General features: G+C 38.5%; 3 protein-coding genes across 4 annotated transcripts; 1 reads left to right on the forward strand and 2 right to left on the reverse strand.

The window, feature by feature from the left end:
- The first annotated feature begins 4,007 nt into the window (after positions 1–4,007).
- Positions 4,008–7,249, forward strand: LOC135593694 (protein indeterminate-domain 5, chloroplastic-like). Of its 2 annotated transcripts, none has more exons than XM_065083922.1 (4): positions 4,008–4,164; positions 4,636–4,888; positions 5,021–5,420; positions 6,086–7,249. In XM_065083922.1, the coding sequence occupies exons 2-4, from the start codon at positions 4,726–4,728 to the stop codon at positions 7,098–7,100; spliced, it is 1,578 nt and encodes a 525-aa protein (XP_064939994.1). In that variant the 5' UTR covers positions 4,008–4,164; positions 4,636–4,725; the 3' UTR covers positions 7,101–7,249. The 2 variants fall into 2 exon arrangements, with proteins under 2 accessions (XP_064939994.1, XP_064939995.1); XM_065083923.1 differs by having other exon boundaries at positions 4,014–4,164; positions 4,647–4,888.
- A 2,206-nt stretch (positions 7,250–9,455) lies between these two features.
- Positions 9,456–12,020, reverse strand: LOC103998803 (F-box/kelch-repeat protein At5g42350). The gene has a single exon (XM_018818505.2). The coding sequence runs from the start codon at positions 11,603–11,605 to the stop codon at positions 9,815–9,817; it is 1,791 nt and encodes a 596-aa protein (XP_018674050.2). The 5' UTR covers positions 11,606–12,020; the 3' UTR covers positions 9,456–9,814.
- Positions 12,021–16,354: 4,334 nt separating this feature from the next.
- On the reverse strand, positions 16,355–19,482 carry LOC135593696 (probable protein phosphatase 2C 27). Its single transcript, XM_065083924.1, has 5 exons — positions 19,188–19,482; positions 18,720–19,084; positions 18,434–18,619; positions 17,756–17,961; positions 16,355–17,062 (listed from the first exon to the last, which is right to left on the reverse strand). The coding sequence occupies exons 2-5, from the start codon at positions 18,894–18,896 to the stop codon at positions 16,504–16,506; spliced, it is 1,128 nt and encodes a 375-aa protein (XP_064939996.1). The 5' UTR covers positions 18,897–19,084; positions 19,188–19,482; the 3' UTR covers positions 16,355–16,503.
- Between the last annotated feature and the right edge of the window lie 3,471 nt (positions 19,483–22,953).

The raw sequence follows: 22,953 nt of genomic DNA on the forward strand, positions 1-22,953 counted from the left end.
TCTGATCAATTTAGTTTTGAGTTTGAATCATTTGGTCTAGTCGAAAAACTTTGATAATAAAAAAACTTTCAATATGTGAGGAATGCATGATTCCCTTTTATAAGTAGCTTTGAGGGTCATTACATCCATGGTTATGGACGACTGTGGGGTTATTGCACGTCATTCTTAGGCTAAATGGGGAGAATGATATTATTTTCATGAAGTCCAAGGTGTGTGCTTCTTCACTGACTCAATTCAGACTATAAATACATGATGCAGGGTCAAGTGTGGTTGTTGTTGGTCTCGGACGATCAACGTGTTTATTACATGTTACCACGTGGTGTTAGCATGCCACCTGGACCACCTCTCACTTATCGATCATATGTGGTCAATATGGCTTTGGGCGATCGATGTGTTAGGCACGTGTTGCCATGTGGTGTTAGTGTGCCATCCATACCACCTATCGATCACGTGTGATCCGACGATTTGTTGTTTATGATGCGATGTCTATCAAGTCTCACTACTATAAAAGGATTTTAAAATAATAAATTAATGAATCATTTGTCCCATGGCATCATTAATCATCTCATACTACTTACACTAATTCTAAACTTGATAAATGAATATTTTAATCTAACTTAAGCAATTTAGATACACATAAAGCTCATGATTTATTCATCATAATCCGATTTGGTATCGGGTTTGGATCATAAACCTAATAACCCGATGGCCACCTCACATCACTCTCAGCATTCTAAAACACTTGGCCCCATCCCCCAGCTCACAGGAATCTATATGTGACTGCATTGCTACAGATGCTAAAGACAAGTCACCAATTATTCCATTGCTTCAGTTCTCCTCCTCTTCTTCCCACCTTAGTTTGGGTCTTCCTGGTTGTTCTGCTTGTCATGGTTGATGTGTAAAACTCGCATTGAACTCCTTTATTTTTTTGAATGACTTTTGTTCTCTAAAGAAAGGGGAAGGTATGCTTTGGACATTAAAAAATCCACCAATCAGTATTTGAATTTATCATGAGAAATGTTACTTGTTCTCCCTAATCCAATATTTACATAGTCTCTCATGATTAAGATCACAAAGAAGTAACTTTACCGTAGTCTCGAGATTCGTCGTCCGAAATCATTATCATTGTGCAAGAGTAAATAATTGTGATAAACATTATTGATTTGGTGGTCAACCATACCGAAAGCGAATGATGTAAGCCAATTAAAAAGAAAGATATTATATAAATATCAATTAAGCACCCTATGAAATAGAGAGAGACACATAGGATTCCAACTCATATCCTGTTCTGATATAAATATTTGTAATTGTATAAAGAGTTACTATGAAATGATCTTGGGTGGGCCTAGATGGCAGTGGTGAATCATGACGCAAAAAAAGTTCTTCTAGTGTTGAAGGAAGTAAAACAATTTACCTCTTTGATCTCCTTCAAGCATTGGTGATGTGTTGATCCATTTAAGAGGCACAGATTAGCACTGTACATCACACCCTTGGCAATGTTCATGAGCAATCTGCATTGATGACTGTGGTCTAAGATACATGGCCTTGACTTGACCATAAATGGATTGTAGAATATATATCCTTTACCTTGATGCATTTATCCTTTGTTCTTATCTCTCTAATCAAGAAATAACAACCGTGGGCTTCACACAGCTGCAAGAACAAATCTTTCACATGATTGCTAGTTGGTGAGTCTTGTACAGACAAAGATGCTGTCTCAGAAAAAAGATGGTACCATTTTAGTGTACTGACTGCTGAAATGAAAACTCATAGAGAGAGAGAGAGAGAGAGCAGGCAGAGGAGTCCAAGTCTATGAAGACAAGCAGTAAGAACATCCACTGTTTGGGGATTTGGTGACAGTCTTCTAACATTTAGGTGGAAAGGTGTTGTGGTTTTCCGAACCCATCCATCTCAGCTTTTAGCAGGAAAAAGCCACTTTAGATGTGGGCCTCTGCATCTGCTGTTTGATTCCATCATCATGAGGATACAATCATCAGCACAACACAAACAAGAGATGGGACTGTTCTGGGGTCCTTTTTTTTTCCTGTCTCTGTTCTCTGTGAATTGCCAACCTTCAAAATGTGTTGCATGATTGTTCTGTGATGGTCTCTGCTAGAATGCTTGATGATGCTTTTGATGTTCTTTGATGAATGACCTTTCTCTTTCAGTAGGTACTTCTTTGTCAAATTACTCTATAGAGTTGAACAGAAGCCAAAACAGAAGGAAAGCAAATGTGTGTGTTATTATTCTGAGAGAGAGAGAGAGAGAGAGAGAGAGAGAGAGAGACTTTCATTAATTTTTGATGTAAAGGACTTTAAAGCTCTTGTTCTTCTTCTTGCATCTCCAGACTACTGATCTATATGCATCCTTTCTCACTTTTATGTGGGTTTAGCTTCCTATCAAGTGACACATAAAAGACTCCCTCAATCAATTTTGGTTTGATTTATTGTTAGATGGAATTGGAGGGACAATGTCATAGTCAATGTGAAAGGTTGACTTTGACTAAGGAGTTGCCATTGCTAGTTGAATTGACATATGAGTCAAGTTTGACATGATGGAGTTGACACTGAATAGTGAAATTAAGATTGATAATATGATTTAGCATCCATCAATGCACAACCAGAATAATTTTGATTCTTCTTTTTAAGCTAGCAGTCACTATAACAATTGATCAATTTTTTGATATGATGTTTTAACAGCAAAAAAATGGAAATACTAAATGATTACTTTTCATAATTATCATAACTATAGTGAAAGAATAATAAGAATCCCAAAGCCTTATGGGATGGTTTTGAAGATAGCAAACAGTAATAACTTGGTTACTAATGGCTCAAGAAGTATAACATTAGCATACTTAATCTTAAGATGATTCATTTGTGATCTATTGATCACAAATGAAGAGAAAGGCTATGGTCATTTGTGATCTATTGATCACAAGCCATGAATCTACTTAATCTTCCGTGGAAAAACCAATCTCACTTGCCAATTAAGATGATTCAATTTAATATAATCCAATGCACTGAGGACATTTGACTTTAACTTTGCTAGAAAGACTACCAACCAAATTATTTCTGGTGATTCTAAATCAATTTAGGCTCTTGGGGGTCTTTATTAGGCTTGAATTTACTGTGTTAGAACATTGCTACTGAGATTATATTACTGATTTAGAGCTATCATCACCATCATCATGGATTTTCATGCTTCATATAAGTTCAGATAGAGTATTTACAGTGCTAAGTTTCTAGTCATTTTTATATAAAATAAGACATTAGGAAAATACTAACATTATAACAAAGTTTCTTATTTACTATCCCAATGATATATTTTATTTTTGACAAATAGTAAATGGTGAGGATATGATTTGATCCTTATATTCTACTATAAACCGTCGTCGAATTCTTTAGTCCAAAAAACACTTACCAAGTTTCTAGTCATTTTTATATAAAAGAAGACATAAGGAAAATACAACAAAGTTTCTTGTTTACTATCCAAATGATAAATGCTTTTTACAAATCTTTGATCCTTATATTCTACTATCAACCATCAAAATCTTTAGTCCAAAAAAAAAAAAAATCCTTGATAAGTGAGTTTGAGATTCTATCATGTTATTAATATTTTAGTTATATAAAAGGTGAACATCCCCCACCCCCCCCAAAAAAAAGAACTCTTAAGCTTTGACAAGTGAGTTTGATATTCTATCATGTAATCAATGTTTTAGTTGTATAAAAAGTGAATATCCATCAATCAGTACTGTCTGAGTAATAACATAGGGAGGATATGGTCATGTGACATCTATATGTTGACCAATGTCCATGGCATTCAAGCCTCATTTTGACTTGTGGTAAGATAGGGAGAGTGTTAATTACTGGTTCTTGTGTTCTTTTACCACCATGGCTTCAGAAGTTTGGAATGAGAGGCTGTCTTTTGTCTTCATGTCAAGAGGAATATAGCCACCAAACTTGTTATCTCTTGCCTACGTGAGACCTCATCAATAGCACCTCTCTCTCTCTCTCTCTCTCTCTCTCTCTAGGTAATTGATGAGGAATCATAGAGGCAGAAGGGAGAAAGCGAAAAGTATGACAAGCAACCCAAAGAAATCACACACCAACTCCTTGGTCTCTTCCACCTCTAAGAAGTAGCAGAAGCTCAAACACAAGGGAAGAGGTTGGCTTTAATTCTGTTGTCTGCTCCTCTTCTTCGTTTTTGTTTCCTCTCTCTCTCTCTCTCTCTCTCTCTCTCTCTCTCTCTCTCTCTCTCTCTCTCTCTCTCTCTCTCTCCCTTTCTCTTTATATTTGGATTTGAGTGCAACTGTTTGGATTGCCAGCTTTCTTTGTTCTGTAGTAGAGGTAGAGTTTGGAGGTTTTCCTTTAGGGTTGTATCATGGATGTGTAGATTCACACCTCATGTACTAAGATTTGGGGTCTTTCTCTCTTCATCTCTTTGGTTCTTTTATTGTCTTTTAGATCTAGAGAAGGGGTAGCTTGAAGATAATTTGGGCACAGCAAAATAGATACATATATAGAGAGATAGAGAGAGAGAGAGAGAGAGAGAGAGAGAGAAAGAACAAAGGGGAGATCATGGTCGCATATTGGGTAGTGATGACTCGTTTATGGTTCTGATTTGGACTCACATCAGGATCCTTACAGCCACCACAAAGAACAGCTTTTGCTGAGGATAAGAAGAAGACCAAGAAGGCGGTGCTGTTGTTCTGCTTTGCTTTAGGAAATGGCAGCCGCTTCTTCGTCGGTACCGTTCCTTGGATTCAGAGAGGAAGATCAGTCCAACACGCAGCATCCGCAACAGAAACAGCAATCGTCGAGTTCATCGGCAGCTGCTACTCGACCTGCATCTCCTCAGAAGAAGAAGAGGACCCTCCCCGGAAATCCAAGCAAGTACCCAACCTTCTACGGACTTTGATCTTTTCCGAACCCTAGTTCGCTCTCACACCGTTCTTTCTTCTTGTCTTCACCCAATTTCATCAACCATCTGATCATAATCTCTGAGTTCTGATCAAAATCAGATCCTGACGCGGAGGTGATCAATTTGTCGCCAAAATCACTTCTTGCAACCAACAGATTCATCTGCGAGGTGTGCAACAAAGGGTTCCAACGCGAGCAGAACCTGCAGCTGCACCGGCGTGGCCACAACCTGCCATGGAAGCTGAAGCAGAAGAACCCCAAGGACGTCGTCCGCCGCCGCGTGTACACCTGCCCGGAACCCTCGTGCGTCCACCACGACCCCTCGCGCGCCCTCGGCGACCTCACCGGCATCAAGAAGCACTACTGCCGCAAGCACGGTGAGAAGAAGTGGAAGTGCGACAAGTGCTCCAAGCGCTACGCCGTGCAGTCGGACTGGAAGGCGCACTCCAAGACCTGCGGCACTCGCGAGTACCGCTGCGACTGCGGAACCCTCTTTTCCAGGTACTGTATCCGCCCATCAACCCACCAAGCCATCAAATCGAATCCATGATCTGCGCATTAGCATTCAATTCACGGTGATGGTTGTGGCACTTCACTCCCCCGCACAGCAGAGCTGCGCATGAAAGGGTTTCTCGAGTTACAGTTGGGCTTAGGATTCCCAGTGCACCAAGGAAGAAGAAGGTCCGGGAACGCAGTCAGGAGAACTGCTCCCACGTGAATTGGCTTATAGATTTCAGACAAAAGGCACTCATCCTTCTCCTTGAAACCAACGCCAACCCCATTTATCTCTTCCCTTCACGTGGTGAATGCCATGGTTGTTGTCTTGTTCGTCGGAGGTATACAAGACAACAAAAACTGACAAGTCGTTTGGAGATGTGAGTCTACAAAGATTCTGATAATCTATCATAAATTTTGTTTTTATTATTTTTCGGAATTGATCATAATATTTCGAGGGTGTCGGCTAATCTAATTGGTAAAGACTTTGACGATCTATAGTAAAACTTTGGATTCCAATCTTGTCTTAGTAAAATATGGTTTATAGAGTGCTAATTTGGCGACTAATACTATTTTCACGTTAATTAAGCTTGTTTTATTAGCATCATTACGAAGCATTTGTCTGAAGATTAATTCCTCTGAGGTAAATGAACTCATTGTAATTAATGCAGGCGTGATAGTTTCATCACCCACAGAGCCTTCTGTGATGCGTTAGCACAAGAGAGTGCGAGGATTCCGGCGGCCATGTCCATCGGCAGCCATTTATACGGCGACAATGGGATCAATTTAGATCTTCCTCAGGTGAATTCGCAACTCTCGTCCTTGCAAGATCAAATCCGGCTCGGTGGCGGTGCAACCCAATTCGATCACCTCACTATGCCGTCATTTCGTCCACCTCCGTCTGCCAGCTCGTTCTACCTTGGTGGCGGCTCCGGCCACCAAGACTTCAATGAAAGCACTCATGGCCTACTGCAACTCCAAGATCTGCAGGTTCATGCCAGCTCCTCATCTGCCGCAGTTGCTTTTGATATCTTCGACCTTGGCATCTTCTCCAACAGCAGCAACAGGAACGCCATGGCCGGTAGCAGCAGTGCTGGGATGAACCCAAACGCTCATCTCCTGATCCCTGCTCAACTTGGCAATGCTAGCGGAAGCAATGAGCCAACCACACTGTTTGCAGGAAATCTCATGAGCAATCATCTCGACCCAAACATGTCTTCCGTGTACAACCACTCCATGAGCAAGGAATCAATACCACCGCACATGTCGGCGACTGCACTTCTCCAGAAGGCTGCGCAAATGGGCGCCACGTCCAGTCGTGGCACTGCAAGCTCCTTACTCAGAGGACTCGGCAGGTCATTCGACGGTGTTAGAGAGAGCGCAGCAAGTCAGGAAGAGGACGAGACCCAATTCCAAGGCCTTATGAGTTCCCTCGCTACTGGAAACAGTACTGGTTCATTCGGTGGTGGAAACGAGAGCAAGTTGCAGGGATACCCATCAGCCACTGGCCGGGGAGCATCCGATAGGTTAACCAGAGACTTCCTTGGGGTTGGCAGCATGATGAGGAACATGGGGAGAGGGATAGCACGAAGGGAACAGCATTCCGGCATGGACATCGACGAACTGGATTCAGAGATGAAGTCTGGATCCTCTACTCCATCTTTTGTCGGTGGGAATCTGCAATAGAGATTTAGGGACTCAGGAAGCTGTCTTTGATACTCTCTGTACTGTGTCACTGTTAATCTTGGTCGGTAGGATAGGATCCAGATAACTTCATCTTTCAGGTTCCAATAACTTGCATTTGCCACTCAGAACAAACAAGTCTTCTTCTTTCACGGAGTTAATGGAAGCTTAACTTGATGCATGGTTTACACATGTCTCAGTCCCCAAAACGAGACTTCCATGGCAGCATGCACCACCCATCCTTGGATTCTAAGACGCGAGAGAGAGAGAGAGAGAGAGAGAGAGAGAGAGAGAGAGAGAGAGGACGCAAGTAAGCATAACATAATCCACATTAGGTGAAAAGAATGTTTTGACGTGTCGTACATACGTATGTCATCACCCACAGTTCCAACCACTGCTTTGAAATGCGATAACCATGCGTTGACCACCGGTCGCCGTCCACCGACAGATTTGACCGGATTGGCCACGTCAGCCTGCACCCCCGACATCGCTAACCCTAGAACTTCTGCTAGGCATTTAGATTTCCTCCTTCCAAACAAGTCGGATAGTTATCTCTTTCTTTTTTCTATCATCTTAAAGAAAATAATTCATTATTGTCATTCATAGGTATTAAAAATTGGTTTAGTCAAGATATTCATCATCAGATATTTATATTTTAATTATATGAACTCGATACAAGTTTTTACACAGTGAAAGCATATTATACAGAAACAATTTATTTTATTTATTAATAAAATAAATTTGATTGGCTTACAGATATTTTGCATATCTCACATGCAGCAGTCATTGCTCAGTAAGCATTGGTTAAGCCAGCTAGAGAGAGAATTGTCTTCTTAGAAATGGAATTCACATGTTTGACTCACAACTCTGGTGCTTGAGAGAGAGAGAGAGGGATATATATATATATATATATATATATATATATATATATATATATATATATATAGGTTTTGCATTACTTTTTCCACTGACCTTTTTTTTAATTTTTGGAGGGACAAATTATAGATCAAAAAATGAATCAGAGGAGAAGGGAATCTGAATTTGTCCTTATTGACATGGAAATTATAAGCACATGCCTTTGATAAGTGTAGATGATCCTTAAATATATGTATATATATGAAGAACAGTGCAGATAATATAGCTCAGCCATGGAGAAGATGCTCTCCAGGTCTTCAATTCCATTACAAGCCAAATGATATGTTTGAGAGGGTAATGCCAAGTGAGGCAGATGCATGGAATGGATTTAATTGGTCCACACTCCCATTTCTATTAGTTCTTTAATCTTTTGAAATAAATTAATACTTATCAGAACATGTAGGTTAAAAGATAGTTTAAGGGAAAAGGAATTGATATTTAAAATATATAGGTTAAAAGATAGTTCAAAGGAAAAAAATAATATATTCCAGATTACTTAATGATAAGTGATAGGTCTCAAGCTTAACTTGGATTGGGTTGTAATTGATGCCAGAAACCACAATTTAGCGACATAAAATACAATTTAAGTTTTTATTTTTAGTCTCTATATATATAGATATAATGTCAATATTTATTTTATAAACTGATTCATATTTTATTTTACAAAGAAAATATAAATTCATGAAAATACTCTATTGTGTTTAATATGATAAATTATTAAAATGTGTTGTTTGACAGAATTTGATGAATTCTCATATCATGACAGCAATTGAGAGTCTCATGTGCAAAATTAAGAGATTTAGGGTCAATTGTTGCACTTCTCATCAGAAAATAAGGAACAGATGAGATTTATGCATAGGTCATCCATATGAGTGGTGAAACATCAAAACTCCTTGTAGACTATATGGACACCATGTCACTCTTATATCAATGCCAACACATCCATGATTCCCTGCACACAATTTGTGTAATCCAAGCATTACTTGTGGCCAAATATAAGATGAAACAAATCAATCATGAGCTTGTTGAAAGATCTCCTACAAAGTCACCCCATATAGTAAGTAGCCATTATAAAGTTAATTATATTGTGCATGATGACACTGGAAACATATCAGCTTGTGAAGCTGACCATCTTAGCACTATGCATCAACTCTATCTACAATACATCACAAAACAGCGAAGGTTGCCCATTGGTTATCACAGGATCACAAACATCTAATTCCAATAAATCGGAGAGACAACTAATACAGACATCAAGTTATTGGCTTTGTCATGCATTCTAATATTGTAATAAGCTCTTTTAGAACATAAATTCTTAGGACATATATGGTAAAGATAATGGCAAATTCCAAAAGATCAGTTCTGGATATATGTTCCTTTTCTGTAGAACTGAAACCAACCAGAGTGATGCATCACTGTTGCCAAACACAAAAGAAAATGATTGAACTAGTATACTTCAACAACTTGATTGAATTTGAAGAAATCCACAAATCCAAATACAACTTTCACAACCCAATGAAGAAATTGTTACAATCGCAAACAAATTTTGCCCCAGCAATTCAATAAACAATGAACATGTGTGGAAGGAATTAAAAAACAGATGACTACTGAGAGAAGTTATACCTTCTTTTCTTCAAGGCAACCTAAACATACAGATGACAGTGAATAGTTGACTGATGTATATTGCTTCATCAATACTCCGTTTTCACTTCCGAGTTAGTTTTCATGGGCAAAGTACATGCACGCTGGTACCTTGCTTGTAAACAAACCAAAGAACTAAAAGGATTGAGTAAGACAGAAATTCACAGGTGCAACACTAGCATCGATTTTACTAAACATGAGGAAGCATCTACTTCATGTGTGGCATGCTTCTTGGTGATACGACTCCACTCCAGTCCAGTTTCAGAAAGGTGACAAGCAGTTAGGAAATCCAGTACCTGTCCAAATATTCTAAACATTTCGACACTGTAAATCATGCTCTCATCTGCAACAAACAGGGCGTTCCGATCCATGGGGGCATCTGGGTGCTGTGAGACCTCATTCCATGTCAGCAAATTGAAATCCAGCTCCCAAAGCTTCCTTACAGCTTTCTCCCTCCTGTTCACTTGGCCATCTCTTTCACACCATGACACACATGACAAGAACAACCGGCTGCTACAAGCAATGAGCTTCGGGTAGTACTCGTGAAGACGGGGAGGTGGCCGGGCGACCTGTATTGTCATCCAGAAGCCTCTTGTCAGATCATAGCCAGCAAGTTTATCTGTCTCTGAGTAGACATAAAACATTTGGCCACATACGGCACCTGAGCAAACCACTCCAAATTCCCCTGGCAAACTTGCAATCTCAGTCCATTTATCAGTCACAGGATTGTAGATCTCCCCAGACTCAAGAGGTTCATCCCAAGGCCCACGACCACCCACTGCAATCAATGCAAACTTGAACTGCTCGCTTGTCTTTTCTCTAACAAAGTTGGACGATCTTCTTTTATGTTCTGATGAATCATCCTCCTCATTGAATGCATCTCTAAGTCGTAGCCTGACAGAGAGACGGTGAGGATCCTCATATACATCTGACACTCCACCAATTCGAGACTTTAACAGAGGCCGATCGTGAGACTTAGTTCTAGCTTTAAATAAACAGCAGCTGGCTCCGACTTCAAAGACACCCAGAATAGGTCCTGACCTTGACGAACTCATAGGTGCAGCTTTGCGCCATGAACCACTTAAAGGGTTAAAAACCAGGACCCCTTTGTGTGTCTTGATGGAGCTCTTTTCCATTGACAAAGATGAGCTAGAGCAACCACCGACGACGTAGATATCACTATTAATACTTGCAACAGAAAACAGGAACCTGCCCTTTAGAACAGCATTGCTAATCCGATGCCAGCAATCGCGAGAGGCATCCAAAGCATAAATGTCACCAGCATGACACCCACCCCTCATGATGCCAAACAGGAACAGCCATGGAGTACCGAAAGAACCTTCGGCTCTCATCTGTATGAAATGGTGTGTGCCAGTCAGGTACCTCCACTTCTTGCAGACACAACGAGCCATCGCGATCGATGATAATGGAAGCCGAGCAAAAATCATTTCCAACACATCATCAGGAAGCAAAGCTGGGGTAGCAGAAGGTGAAGTCGATGGGCATCGCACAGAACCCTTCTCCTTTCTGGAATTTCTTCTCCAAAATTTCTCAGAAACACCATAAGAGAAACACACCACCCCACTTTCTTCTACTCCATTAGCCATTCTCTGTGGCATGCAATCGTCCATGGCGCTCAACCGCCTCTTAATATTTGAATCGAGATCTTCGCAAGTCCCCACCCGGCACCCACCACCCCTCAAAGAAAGCCCCATGCATGCATAGGAATTAGTCCTCGAGCTCTCACCACCACTATGAGCTCCAAGAACATTCCTTGTCTTCTTAAACTTGTCGCTCACGCCCCGCATTAGACTCTTCGAAATGCTCAACCCCTCCACATCCTTGCGATGAGACGTCTCGCCACCTTCGTTGGTAGCTTTTCTGGAGTCATTGCAGATAAGGGAAGTCCTGCTGTCGCTGTTGGATCTATTCAAAGTGCTGATGGTAGCCATCCAAGAAAACGCTCAAACCCTCTCTCTACTACATAAATTACCCGAATTTCCTCTCTAATTGACTTCTTGGAAGCAACGATATCACCACAAAAAAACCAAAACTCAAGAAAAAGCCATCAAAATTCGCCCTTTCCAGGTAGAAACACCATCAAGTTACGATCTTTAGATTCCAACACAAACAGAAACAGGAAAAGAAGCTCCTTTTTTGACGGAACCAAAGGCAGGAACAGGGAAACCAAACCAAGAACACAAAACAGGGGCTGAATGAGAGGCGCAAACCCCAAATGACGAGGTCCGAGACCGTTCTATTCTATCCGTGGCGACGACGCAGAGAGATCTCTGTGGCGATCCAATCTCGGAAAGGCTTTTCCCGTAAACAGCAGAGGAGGAGGCGACGGATATGCAGCGGGTCAATTTTGGGGGCTTACTTCTACTTTATAGGTAAGGTAAAAGAAAACACAACGCGACGTCACGTTTCGTACCCGGAAAGGGACCTCTGCGGGACCCAAAAAAGATTGGATTCGATTGGCTGTAGGTTGTACTGAGAATTCAATGGAGCACATGGAGTGTCACAAATCCCAAGTGACCCACAGCTCTACCGGCGTCCCCCCTTCTTTTTCTTTCTGCTTTCTCGTGCATGCTATTCTTTGTATGGCATGAAACATTACCACAATTATGTACTCACTGCAAGATCCACTGATTCAGTGGATATCAAATTTTAATTTTAATTGTTATGATTCCAAATCTTGTTCTCACTTTCCTATTTGTTCAAAAAAGAAAAAAAAAATATAAATTTTTTTAGATTAGCATGTGCTTGCTATCATTGTTCTTATTAAGAGGAACATTTATTTTTTTCTTTTAGTTTAAAATAAAATTTTATATAATAATAATCATAATAATAATAATTATTATTATTATAGATCATATCAAATATGAGATTAATCAAGACATAATATGCTCTCCTTGCGTATGGAGAGACGATAAGTGAGAGGATTTATTTTGATCTTAAGGGTCATAATATTAATTTTAAACATATCGAAAAGATTTCATATTTGTTCTTAAATTTCAAAAATATGACTATATATACTGATCTTCTCCTAATCTTACATCTCATAGGAGTGACAGTTTTGTATACTTTATTTATCTTTTAATTATTTTCATATATATATAATAATTTTGGAAATAGTTAGTTTCTGTACATTAAACATGGTGGATAATTGACAATGTGTTTTCCTTCATATATATAAAATATTGCAGTTTCTTTCTCTCAAGGCAAGAAGAGTCTTTAGCTTTCTGAACACAAGATGATCATGGTGATGTTGACCAGAAGGATTTATGATGATGAAGACCAGTCATGTTTCTCAAAAGATTAGCATCAAAGTCAACTTTTGCTGATACCCAAGCTTGAGGATAACTTCTTCCACTGTATTATATTAGTGGTTAAAGTAAACTAATCCACAGCAGGAAGAGCCTTTAGCTTTCTGAACACAAGATGATCATGGTGCTGTTGACCAGAAGGATTTATCATGATGAAGGCCAGTCATGTTTCTCAAAAGATTGGCATCAAAGTCAGCTTTAGCTGATTCCCAAGCTTGAGGATAAAGTAAATATATTAGTGGTTAAAGCAAACTAATACACAGCAAGTTTGGAGGGACCATGGAAGTGGTGAGAACATGGTTGGCTGAAGCAGTAACTCCACACCTGCACATCCACAGAGGCCAAGTTGCTGTAGAGATTAATGGTATCAGCATGACTTGTTTGAGGTTGGGGCTGCAGCAGAATAAAGTTCTTCATTATGTTGTCCATGTGCAGCTGTTAATGGAGCTCAAGTTTGCAAATGCAGGTGTGACTGGTGAGACTGTTGACCTTCACCAATTTAAATTGATTCAATTATGTAAAAGAAAACAAGAGAGAAAAAGAATTTAAATTAAAGTTATTACAAGAGAGAAAAAATATTGGAAGTTAGTTCATAGAAGGATGGGGCAATTTGGACATGAGGAAAATGAAACTTGTTATAAAGACATGATTTACATAGGACAAATACTTATACAGAAATAAAAATGATGGGGGTGTAAATTTTCCATATATCCACTTTTTATATATATATAAATGAATTCAAGAGTTATAAACAATAAATTTGGTTAAAATGAAGAGGATAGAGAATCCATAAGGCAACATTATTTGCATCAACTGCTCTAACAAATTTTTAAGGTTAAACACAATAAAATAGCATTTTTCTAGTGACAAAAAGTCATTTTTTAAAAAAATATAGTTCTAGGAACAAAAATGAGAATTGTCCTATAAATGTTAAAGCAATATCTATTGAGAGAATGAACATTAATTTTGTAACTGTATGCAATACTTCATCTTAGATACTTGTTTATATGACATTGATGTAACCCATGTTTGGTGTTGTCTTATGGGGTTCTTTTTCTTCTTCTTTGGAATGATTGCAATGATATAATCTTCAAGTTAATGATTGAGATGCAAATGTAGGATTAGCTATAAATGTGGCAACCATTTGGTGCAACACTATGGCTCCAATCTCACTTGTTTTCTTTGACAAAGATATCCTTCACTTCACTTCTATAACATTTTCTCCTAAGCAAATGGCTCATAAAGGAGCTAAGGAATGGAAAGAAAGCAGCATCTAAAGGAAGAATCATAATTGAAAATCCTTTTTAGACATCAGTTTCTATTGCATTTGTCCACCACTACTTGTTTCCATCAACAAAAAGAACTAAAATAATGATTCAAAGGTTCCAAGGAACTACAAATTTCATCCCTATGATGAAATGTGCCTCACCCTACACCTCAACCACCTGCCTGGCTGCCCACACTTGGGAGGTGATGCCTCAGTCAGGGTTGATTGAACAGATATTAGGCTCTAAATTAGATTGATCAACCCTTAATGATCTGAGAAAAGATGTTAAAATATTTTGAAGGCAATCTCAAGCTATAGGTTGGTGTTCTATCCTGAGAGAGTGAGAGAGCTAGGGGGGGTTTATGAATCAAAGACTACTGGGGCCAAAGTAGTTCTTGCCATCCTAAATGGATCCTCCATGTTCTTATACTAAATATGATACTTGTGCCCCATGAAAGCTGGAAACATTTACCTACTCCTCTTGGGCCTGAAAAGGAGTTCACCATATGATCAATTATGTTCAGAGTGGTCTTCCATTGTTGATTGATAATTATCAAAGCCCTAAGGTGTGAGAGGAATCTTGACTTGCTAGCATACCTCTTAACAGCTGGTCCACCTTTATTAACATAGAATAAATTATGTTAATATCAATGGATTGCTGAGTTCATGAGGTCACTTAGAAAATTCAGTTCCTATTGCCACTTTTCTTCACTTAGTTGGTGAGATTTTAAATATTCATTTGGCTAATACTCTCAATTATGATTGTTGGGTTTGGACACTTCATCCACTTTGCTCATTCTTTGTTTACATCATGACAAATGGTTAAGTTGCTTACAGCCCTAAGCAAACATCATTTTGCTCTTCTATGAGCCACTTTTTTCATTCTTTGTTTATATCTTGACAAATGGTAAAGTTGCTTACTGATCTTGCTTTTCTATGATCCACACCACACTGTTATACCTATCAATTAAATTAAAACCTTCCTTTTGGGATACTTTATAGTACAATATTTGTGAGGAAAAATGCACATTTCCTGCATGATGAGACAATTGATTACTCAACATGTTTTAAATATGAAATTTTGGCATCTTATGCTCTCTGTTAATATTTTTCGAAGAATGTATTAGTATCCCGGCCTGTCAGAGACGATACTATTTATTTTATGGGTGACTTGATCAACCTAAATACCACTATCTCAGATCAGATTGATCAAGCCTGTTTTATTTGGGAATTTGGCAAATGCAGTCATGTTGGTGGAGTGGTTGAGACTCTAGTATTTGTCACTTGTCTTGCACTATCTCAATAGATGATGACCTAGTAACATACCAAAATGTTGAGATCCAAAGTAATGATCCATAAATAGAATGATGCTTCCAAATGTATACAGTTGTTTGATGTTCACACAATAATGGGTCTTGCATCAGCCTACTGTTTGCCTCACAATGATTACTTTATTTCCATCAGAAAGGTGGGTCTTATCCCACAATTGCACTGGCACAATCATTTTTGAAGAACTTCTGACTGCATATTGAAACTTAAGTTGCATATTTTCTGAGAGCATAGTCAGAAGGCAAGAGAACAGCTGTGTTTTGAGTTCTAAGCTTTCCTTTAGTTCCATAGGTGCATTTCATGATGGATTTAGTGTTATTTTTGGCTCTAACAATAGTCAAGTCTTTCTAAGTTGGTACCTTCATAATCTCTTTCATGCAAGCCAACAAATTATAGCTGGAAAAAGGAACATCATGTGCTTGATTGAAAGAAATGGTGGACACTGCTTCATGCATTCCATGAGTTTTTAAAGTGTTCAGTGGCAGAAGCCTGACAACCAAACAATGATGCCTCCTTTGTTTCCTCACCCTACAATAGATGCTGAAATTCTCATTAAGTGCAGTGCTTTTTGTACCCCACACTGAGCTTGACAAAAGTCATCCAACAATAGGACCACATAAAACACAGAAACTAGATGACAAGTAGGTCAAGAATAAAAGCACCCTTTGGCTTTCAGGAGTGCTGAGTGAGTCTTGAACATCACCAAGACATGCCATCAGAAAGTTCAGAGTGAATAGGAGCAGCACTATACTTTGTGCATGTATTTAAATAGAAAATTGGAAGGGAAAAGATGAACATTATGATGTATTATTTCTGGAAACAGGCCTAATGCCACAAAATACATGAGGTCCCAATTATGTACAGGATGGAGACATTCAGAAGGAAAAGAGAAGTGGAAAGGAACAATTTTGCTTCTTATTCTCTGTCAGACGTTATTGTCCAGTACTCCTTTGAGAAAGTTCAGTCCCTCGACTGATATGGTTCTCCGAACTGTAGTCTTCTGGATTGAAATTTGTGGGGGTGGATCAGGTGAGAAACAAACAACAATAACTGTAAGATTATCACAGGAGTTTCGCTTGAGTGCCTCTCGGACTAGCTCCCGTGAGCATCTTTCGGGGTCGTTATGAGCCATGAGCTCCTTCCTGGCTGTCGTGACAGCGCACTGGCTGCTCATCACATCCCATAGACCATCACAACCCATAATTAGGAACTCATCTTCCTCTGTGAGCTCTGTCTCCTTCAGCTCTGGCTCTGCACTCAAGGGGCATGCAGATCCTTTAGGGCCCTTCATGTGCCAATCACCAAGAGCCCTTGCTACTGATATTTGACCATTTAGATACCCATCATAGACAACACCTCCCAAATTCTCGATTCTGAGCTTTTCGATACTGCAGTTGGGTTTGTGGTCTCTGGACAGTTCCACCGCTCGGCCACGCCTACCTAGCACCGCTCGGCAGTCACCAGCATTAGCAACGTACATGGTCCTGTATTTTAAATGAAAATTTGATCTCAAGGAAAGGAAAACAACAAAAATATATATTGGTAAGTATCACAATATGTGTTGCTTTATCGAAGGAATCCATGACCTAACTAAACTTGAAGTGCAGTTTACCTGTGTCAATAGACAATCTTAACCAGCATGAGACTTGTCATGCTTCATAAAATCAGCAACAACTTACAACTTAGCTAGAGAGTATGCTAAACATGATAATAGCTGCATATGGTCAACAGGTAAAAGTAGGACTTATCATTTGACACTCGGCGCACAAAAGTTATTGGTTTTGCTTCATAATAATGCTGGAATTATTCAACAAAAATATGACTGAGGCTGCTTTCTTGTAATCATAGTGATATATCTTTCTCTATCCAAGTTTCTCACCCACATTTAACAAAAAGAATTGGCAGATTCAAATAATTTATTAACCATTTAGAAAGAAATCATTGGTCAACTATCATGACAGCTAATTTGGCCTCACCAAAAATCCAACCAGCATCTTAAGTGGGGCAGCTCAAGAAACCCTTTGAAGTAGTTGGGAAGTCACGTATAACTTAAGACAGACCATGCTGTTTCATTGAATGGTAAAGATTTGCAGAGAAGTCATCTTATCCTAACTTGTTAAACTTCAAAAGCCATAAATGCTAAATGAGCAGTTGGCGGTTGAAATTAAAAGCCTAACCTTCCAAAAATAAGGGCCGTGAGCACTGTGGTGCCTGAGGTGATGTCAAGAGCACATGCGTCAGCAAAGGCGTAATCAGCTCTCAAGAATGCACTCTTAATGGCTTCCTCCATGCAGCTGGGAAAGTAGCCATCTTCAATTATGAACTTCAGGATGTTTGATCTGACAAAAGTTGCTGCATCTGTGCCACCATGGCCATCGAAAACCTGTTCACGACAAACAATTGTTTCTAAATCAATTGCTTGAATGATATGATCCAAAGTGTGATATCACTCCTAATGCGTTGTCTTGGTATCTAGATTACATGCACGAACTGTGATGCATGACAGTTTGACTGATTCTATTAAGTTACATCAGCTACACAAAAGTCAGATTAAGCAGCAAGATATTAAGAGAACCATAAATAACAAGGATAGAATTCAAGATCATAATAAATAGAACTATAAATATGATTCATAAAAATGAAGAAACACTATTCTATTTTTCGATGGACAACACTTAACCATAATCTCATAAATAAAAAGTCTTGATAAAAGAAAGGAAACTTAAAGTGAGGCAAATCCTCAATCCGGACTCTACAATGATCAAGACTTTTAAGTATGTGTAGCTTAGCTAAAGAACATGATAAGTGAAGAATGAAATTGAATTGCAACCAATAACAACATATAGTAGATGTACCCCATAGAAAGCTCCCGGTAATGAGATATTGGCATTTTCTCCGATATGGTCTACCAAGTCGTCGATACAGATGTGCTCATCCTCCATGCACTGCTTCAGACCGATCTCAGTCCAGCTTCCAGACCGGAGCACCGGCGAGAACTCCGAACAGGAAGACGTCAAGCCCAAACCACCAACATTAAACTCCTACATAGTGATCACACCAATAAATTCCACAATCTAGGATTCATGCAATGAGAAATTAAATAAAACAGTTGAAGGACGTAATTAGCAGAACAGAGCACACCGATTCAGCTGCGATGTCCAGCCGCGCAGCGCTTGCGCAATGACGAATCACCGATCGGGGCGGCCTCACGGCTCTCGTCGACCTCGGTCCCTCCGGCGCTTCGAGGTCCTCGGCGTCAGGCGTGGATCCGCCATTCATTATGCTCAAAGAAGGCGTCAAGTCGGCCCCTGATACCATCTCCAACAACCTCAGCCACTCGAGAGACTCGAAGCTGCAGAAACCTCACGCCCTTCTCACTCAACAGGAGGAGGATTAGCTACCAATATGGAGCCTTGAGACAACTGAGAAGCAGCCTATAACCCCACCAGCCAGTCTCTACAAGTCAAGGCAATGGATTTATCTCCAAGATCCCAACTTTCCTTGATCTGCCATAAAAAAAGGAAGAAGAAAGCACCAAAAGCATCCAAATCACTGCATCTCGTACCGACAATTCCTCAACAATCATGAACAAGATGCAAAGAAACCCACCAAAGATTCCAACTTTTTACTGCCGCGACAAGGTACACTGATCTAAAAGGGCGAAGACCGGAAGAACTCTCCCGAACCAAGTGCGAAGGTTTGGAGCTAATGGGTGGTCGGGCTTTGATCAGAAGGGAAAGGAGGGGAAGGAGAGAGCGGCGGAGGATGCGGGATTTACTTGTTCCCATGTTTAATAGGTGACCGGCGATCTCGGGTTACCCCGGTGACGTCTCGCGGCTGTCGGAGTGGACACGTTTCGGTACGGAAGGGGCGCGACGACGACGGCGCCGCTGGTGGGGAGTGGATTCCGACTTGTGTTCCACGCGGTGGGTGTGTTGATGATGTCTGACCGCTTGATGACGCCATCGATGGATGGACGGTCGAGATTTAGTATTTTGGCGCACGTGGACGTGAAACGTGATCGCGACCGGGACACCTGTCGTCATCTGATTCGATGTTGCTGAGAGATAAATAATAATATCCACGGAAACGTCAGATAAATAATTTCTGAAAATAAATATCATTAATGATTTAATGATCACCATATTGTGAAGAGTGCCAATAAACCGCCAAATTATTGCTTCCTAAATAATAATGGGAACTATATATTAAAGGATTAAGCGACTAATTATATAGAGATATATATATATATATATTGCAAATAAAGAATGAAAACTGTAAGAATCTTCTAAGATAGTATAAATATGTTTTAAAAAATCCAATAGATATCATAGTTAGATGAGGTGAGACAATTAACATTAATGGTGTAAGAGATAAATGGAGATGTAAAATTATTTTAGTAAAATTTATAAATAAAAAAATTAAACACTCTGATATTTACGCACTGATAAATAAAAATACTTCTTGTTTTTGTTGTTGTTGCATTAAAATGCAATTGTTTTGTTATTTTAATTTTTTAGTGATATTTCTGGTGAATTTGACTGTGTTTCATACTTCTCTTGGAGCCCTTTATTTCTTTGATCAACAAAAATATCATCCAACAGAGAGAAGAATGAGAAAAGATAAAGATAGAAGAATAGAAAGAGAAATGGAAAAAGGACCAACAAAATATTACTAACAATTTTGGAGAGTATTATTGATATTTTTAACTTAAATAAGTTCGATACATGGTTTTATAAGATATTTATCTATATAAAAAATAATACATTATTTTCTATTTTAAATGATAGATTATTTCTTATTAAAATGAACTAAACATAAGCTTTTTTTTGAAGGAAATAAAAGTTAACCTCACATCCATATAAAGTCTCCTAATTTTAGGAAATAACCATCTTAATTTATAATATACTCTTAGTATGAATTTTGAATGCTAATCTAATTTTAAAAGAATCCTACTATTTTTTCAAATTTTACACTTGAAAATAGCAACAAAATTAAGTAAAGTTTTAAATTTAAAGTAGGACTTGAATGCCTATTATAAAAAGAAGTCAACTATTATGCTCTCCTTTAGCTTTATTTGACATGTATTGTTCTAAGTGGCTCTCATTGTCATGTTAAGTGGAATTCTTATCATCACTAAATCTAAAGCATTTTGAAGTGATAATAAGATAAAGATGCCATCATAAGATGTTAGTTGAATATCAAATTACATTGCTAGAACTATCCAAGTGTTTTGGAATCTAAAAAGGAACAAAGAGCAAGTTAATTATGATTTTGAATCACTTTTTGTCTACATGATACTCCACAACCTTTAAGATCATGATGAATTGAGGCCAAGATAAGTACTTACAGTAACACCTTTAGTTTGTTTGAACTAAGGTGTACTAAGACAATCCCTCTCTCTCTCTCTAAGTTTATAACAGCATATTAGAATGTCAAGTTGGCAACTTTCTGAGTATGTTGGGCTTTGATTGTAAGAGATGGCTGAATCTTATTTCCCATAGTCATGACACTGAATCTAGTTTGGGTTCAAATTTCCATCTCAGTCCAATTTGATCAGATCAAACTGCAGTTTATTGTCACATTACTGGGTGTAGTTCTCATGAATCAATTTGGATCATATCCTGTGAATTAAATGTCCTAAAATGTTACATTAGATCTTGGCAATTCATTTTTATATGGTAATATATATCCTTAAGCTAAGTATCATTTTTTATCCTATAAGAAAAGGCAGCATCCATGTGCCTGGTTGCTAGATACATAATAGTCAAGTAGTATTTGTCTGCCATAGTTTTGCCATTATGATCAACAAAATGACCACAAAACACATCCAATGAGTTCATGCATGGTTTCATTTGAGGATGTTTACCTGTCAAGGCTTCCTTCTTGTTCAGATTCACATAACCTAATTCTTAGACTTTTTCCTTTGCTCTCAACATAACTATTGAATAGTGTGTTTCAACATAATTTAGTATAGGTCAAAGTTTCTCTCTCTCTCTCTTCTATATATATATATATATACACACACACAAAGTCTAAGTTGTAAGAAAAACTGTTAGTATTGATAAGTATTTTGGAATTCTAATAGATTTAAGTTATTTGAAGAACAATAGGTTCAAATACAGATAGAGACCCAAATGATTTAATATTTTATTATTTTATAAATATATCTTGAGTCTCAGTGAGGAGGAGGAGACAGAGTAAAAATAATTTGGATGCTGCTTAGAATATTTTTTAATATATTCAGATAGAATGAATGAGTAAAATGTTCCTTAGAATTTATAGGAAGGGATGTAAAAAAGATTTGGAACCTGGATTTGGGTTAACTAAAAAAATAGTCTTATTTTTATTTAATTATTTAATTTTTTTTTACCTAATAGATGAACTGGAATAATGAATTCTCGATTGTTGTTTGTCTGATTGATTCAATTTTGAAAACTATAAAAGAAAAAAAAAGAAAAAAAAAAGCACAACAAAGCCAGCTGATGAAACTGTGGTCTACAGATGGTAGACTTCTCTGAGCTCAGATATTAACCAGTTGTCTCAAATTGGACATCATCTCATTAATCTGGTCATCAAAAGGCAACCCCCAGGAGTCTTGATGATGTACTGATTGCTTCTTTTTCTTCATGTATTTGGTTGCTTTCTCTATTCACACCTTTTGTGTGTCCAGAGTTTGAGTGAAGAAAGAGACAAGTCTCACACAGACATGAGCAAAAAGAGTGAGGCTCACAGGGAAAGAAATCTAACATAGTTATTCTGGTTTTTATTTCTTAATTTGTATTTTATAGAATGCCAATTTTACAAGGTCAGAAAGTTTCTTATTTATTTATTTAATATCAACTTAAATATATAGAAGACATAATATTAGAATTATTGAAAAGAATAGAAAGTAAAAGCCAAATTAAAATAACAAAGACCTTTCTTTATTATCTCAGCAGAAAGTACAGAGAAACAGGAATCTGTGGTGGAGACAGCATCAGATGCCCATCTAAATGCATCAGAAGAGTTGGCAGTGCCTTTCGAGAGACATGGCTCGACTTTTGTTTGCATTATGCAGGTGCTTTGCACGTGATTCTTATCCTTTTATCTCATATTTTAAACATGGACAAGTCGGTCTCCGTCATCTTCGAATTGATGCTGTAGCGCCAATCCAAGGCGAGGACGATGCAGTGATAGGAGTGTCGAGTAAGGTTCTACCTGGATGGACATGGGTAGGCACCTTTTACTTTTTGTTCTCTGGATTGCTTGTCGCCAGTGGGCATTATTGTCTTCTCACTGCTGACACAATCTTGGAAGAAACGAGAATGGACAATTTATGATGATAGGGACATATGCCATTCTTTTGTGCTTTCTGGTGTCATGCTACTGAGCT

Source organism: Musa acuminata, chromosome BXJ1-9 (assembly GCF_036884655.1).
Source record: "Musa acuminata AAA Group cultivar baxijiao chromosome BXJ1-9, Cavendish_Baxijiao_AAA, whole genome shotgun sequence".
Taxonomy (NCBI): Eukaryota; Viridiplantae; Streptophyta; class Magnoliopsida; order Zingiberales; family Musaceae; genus Musa; species Musa acuminata.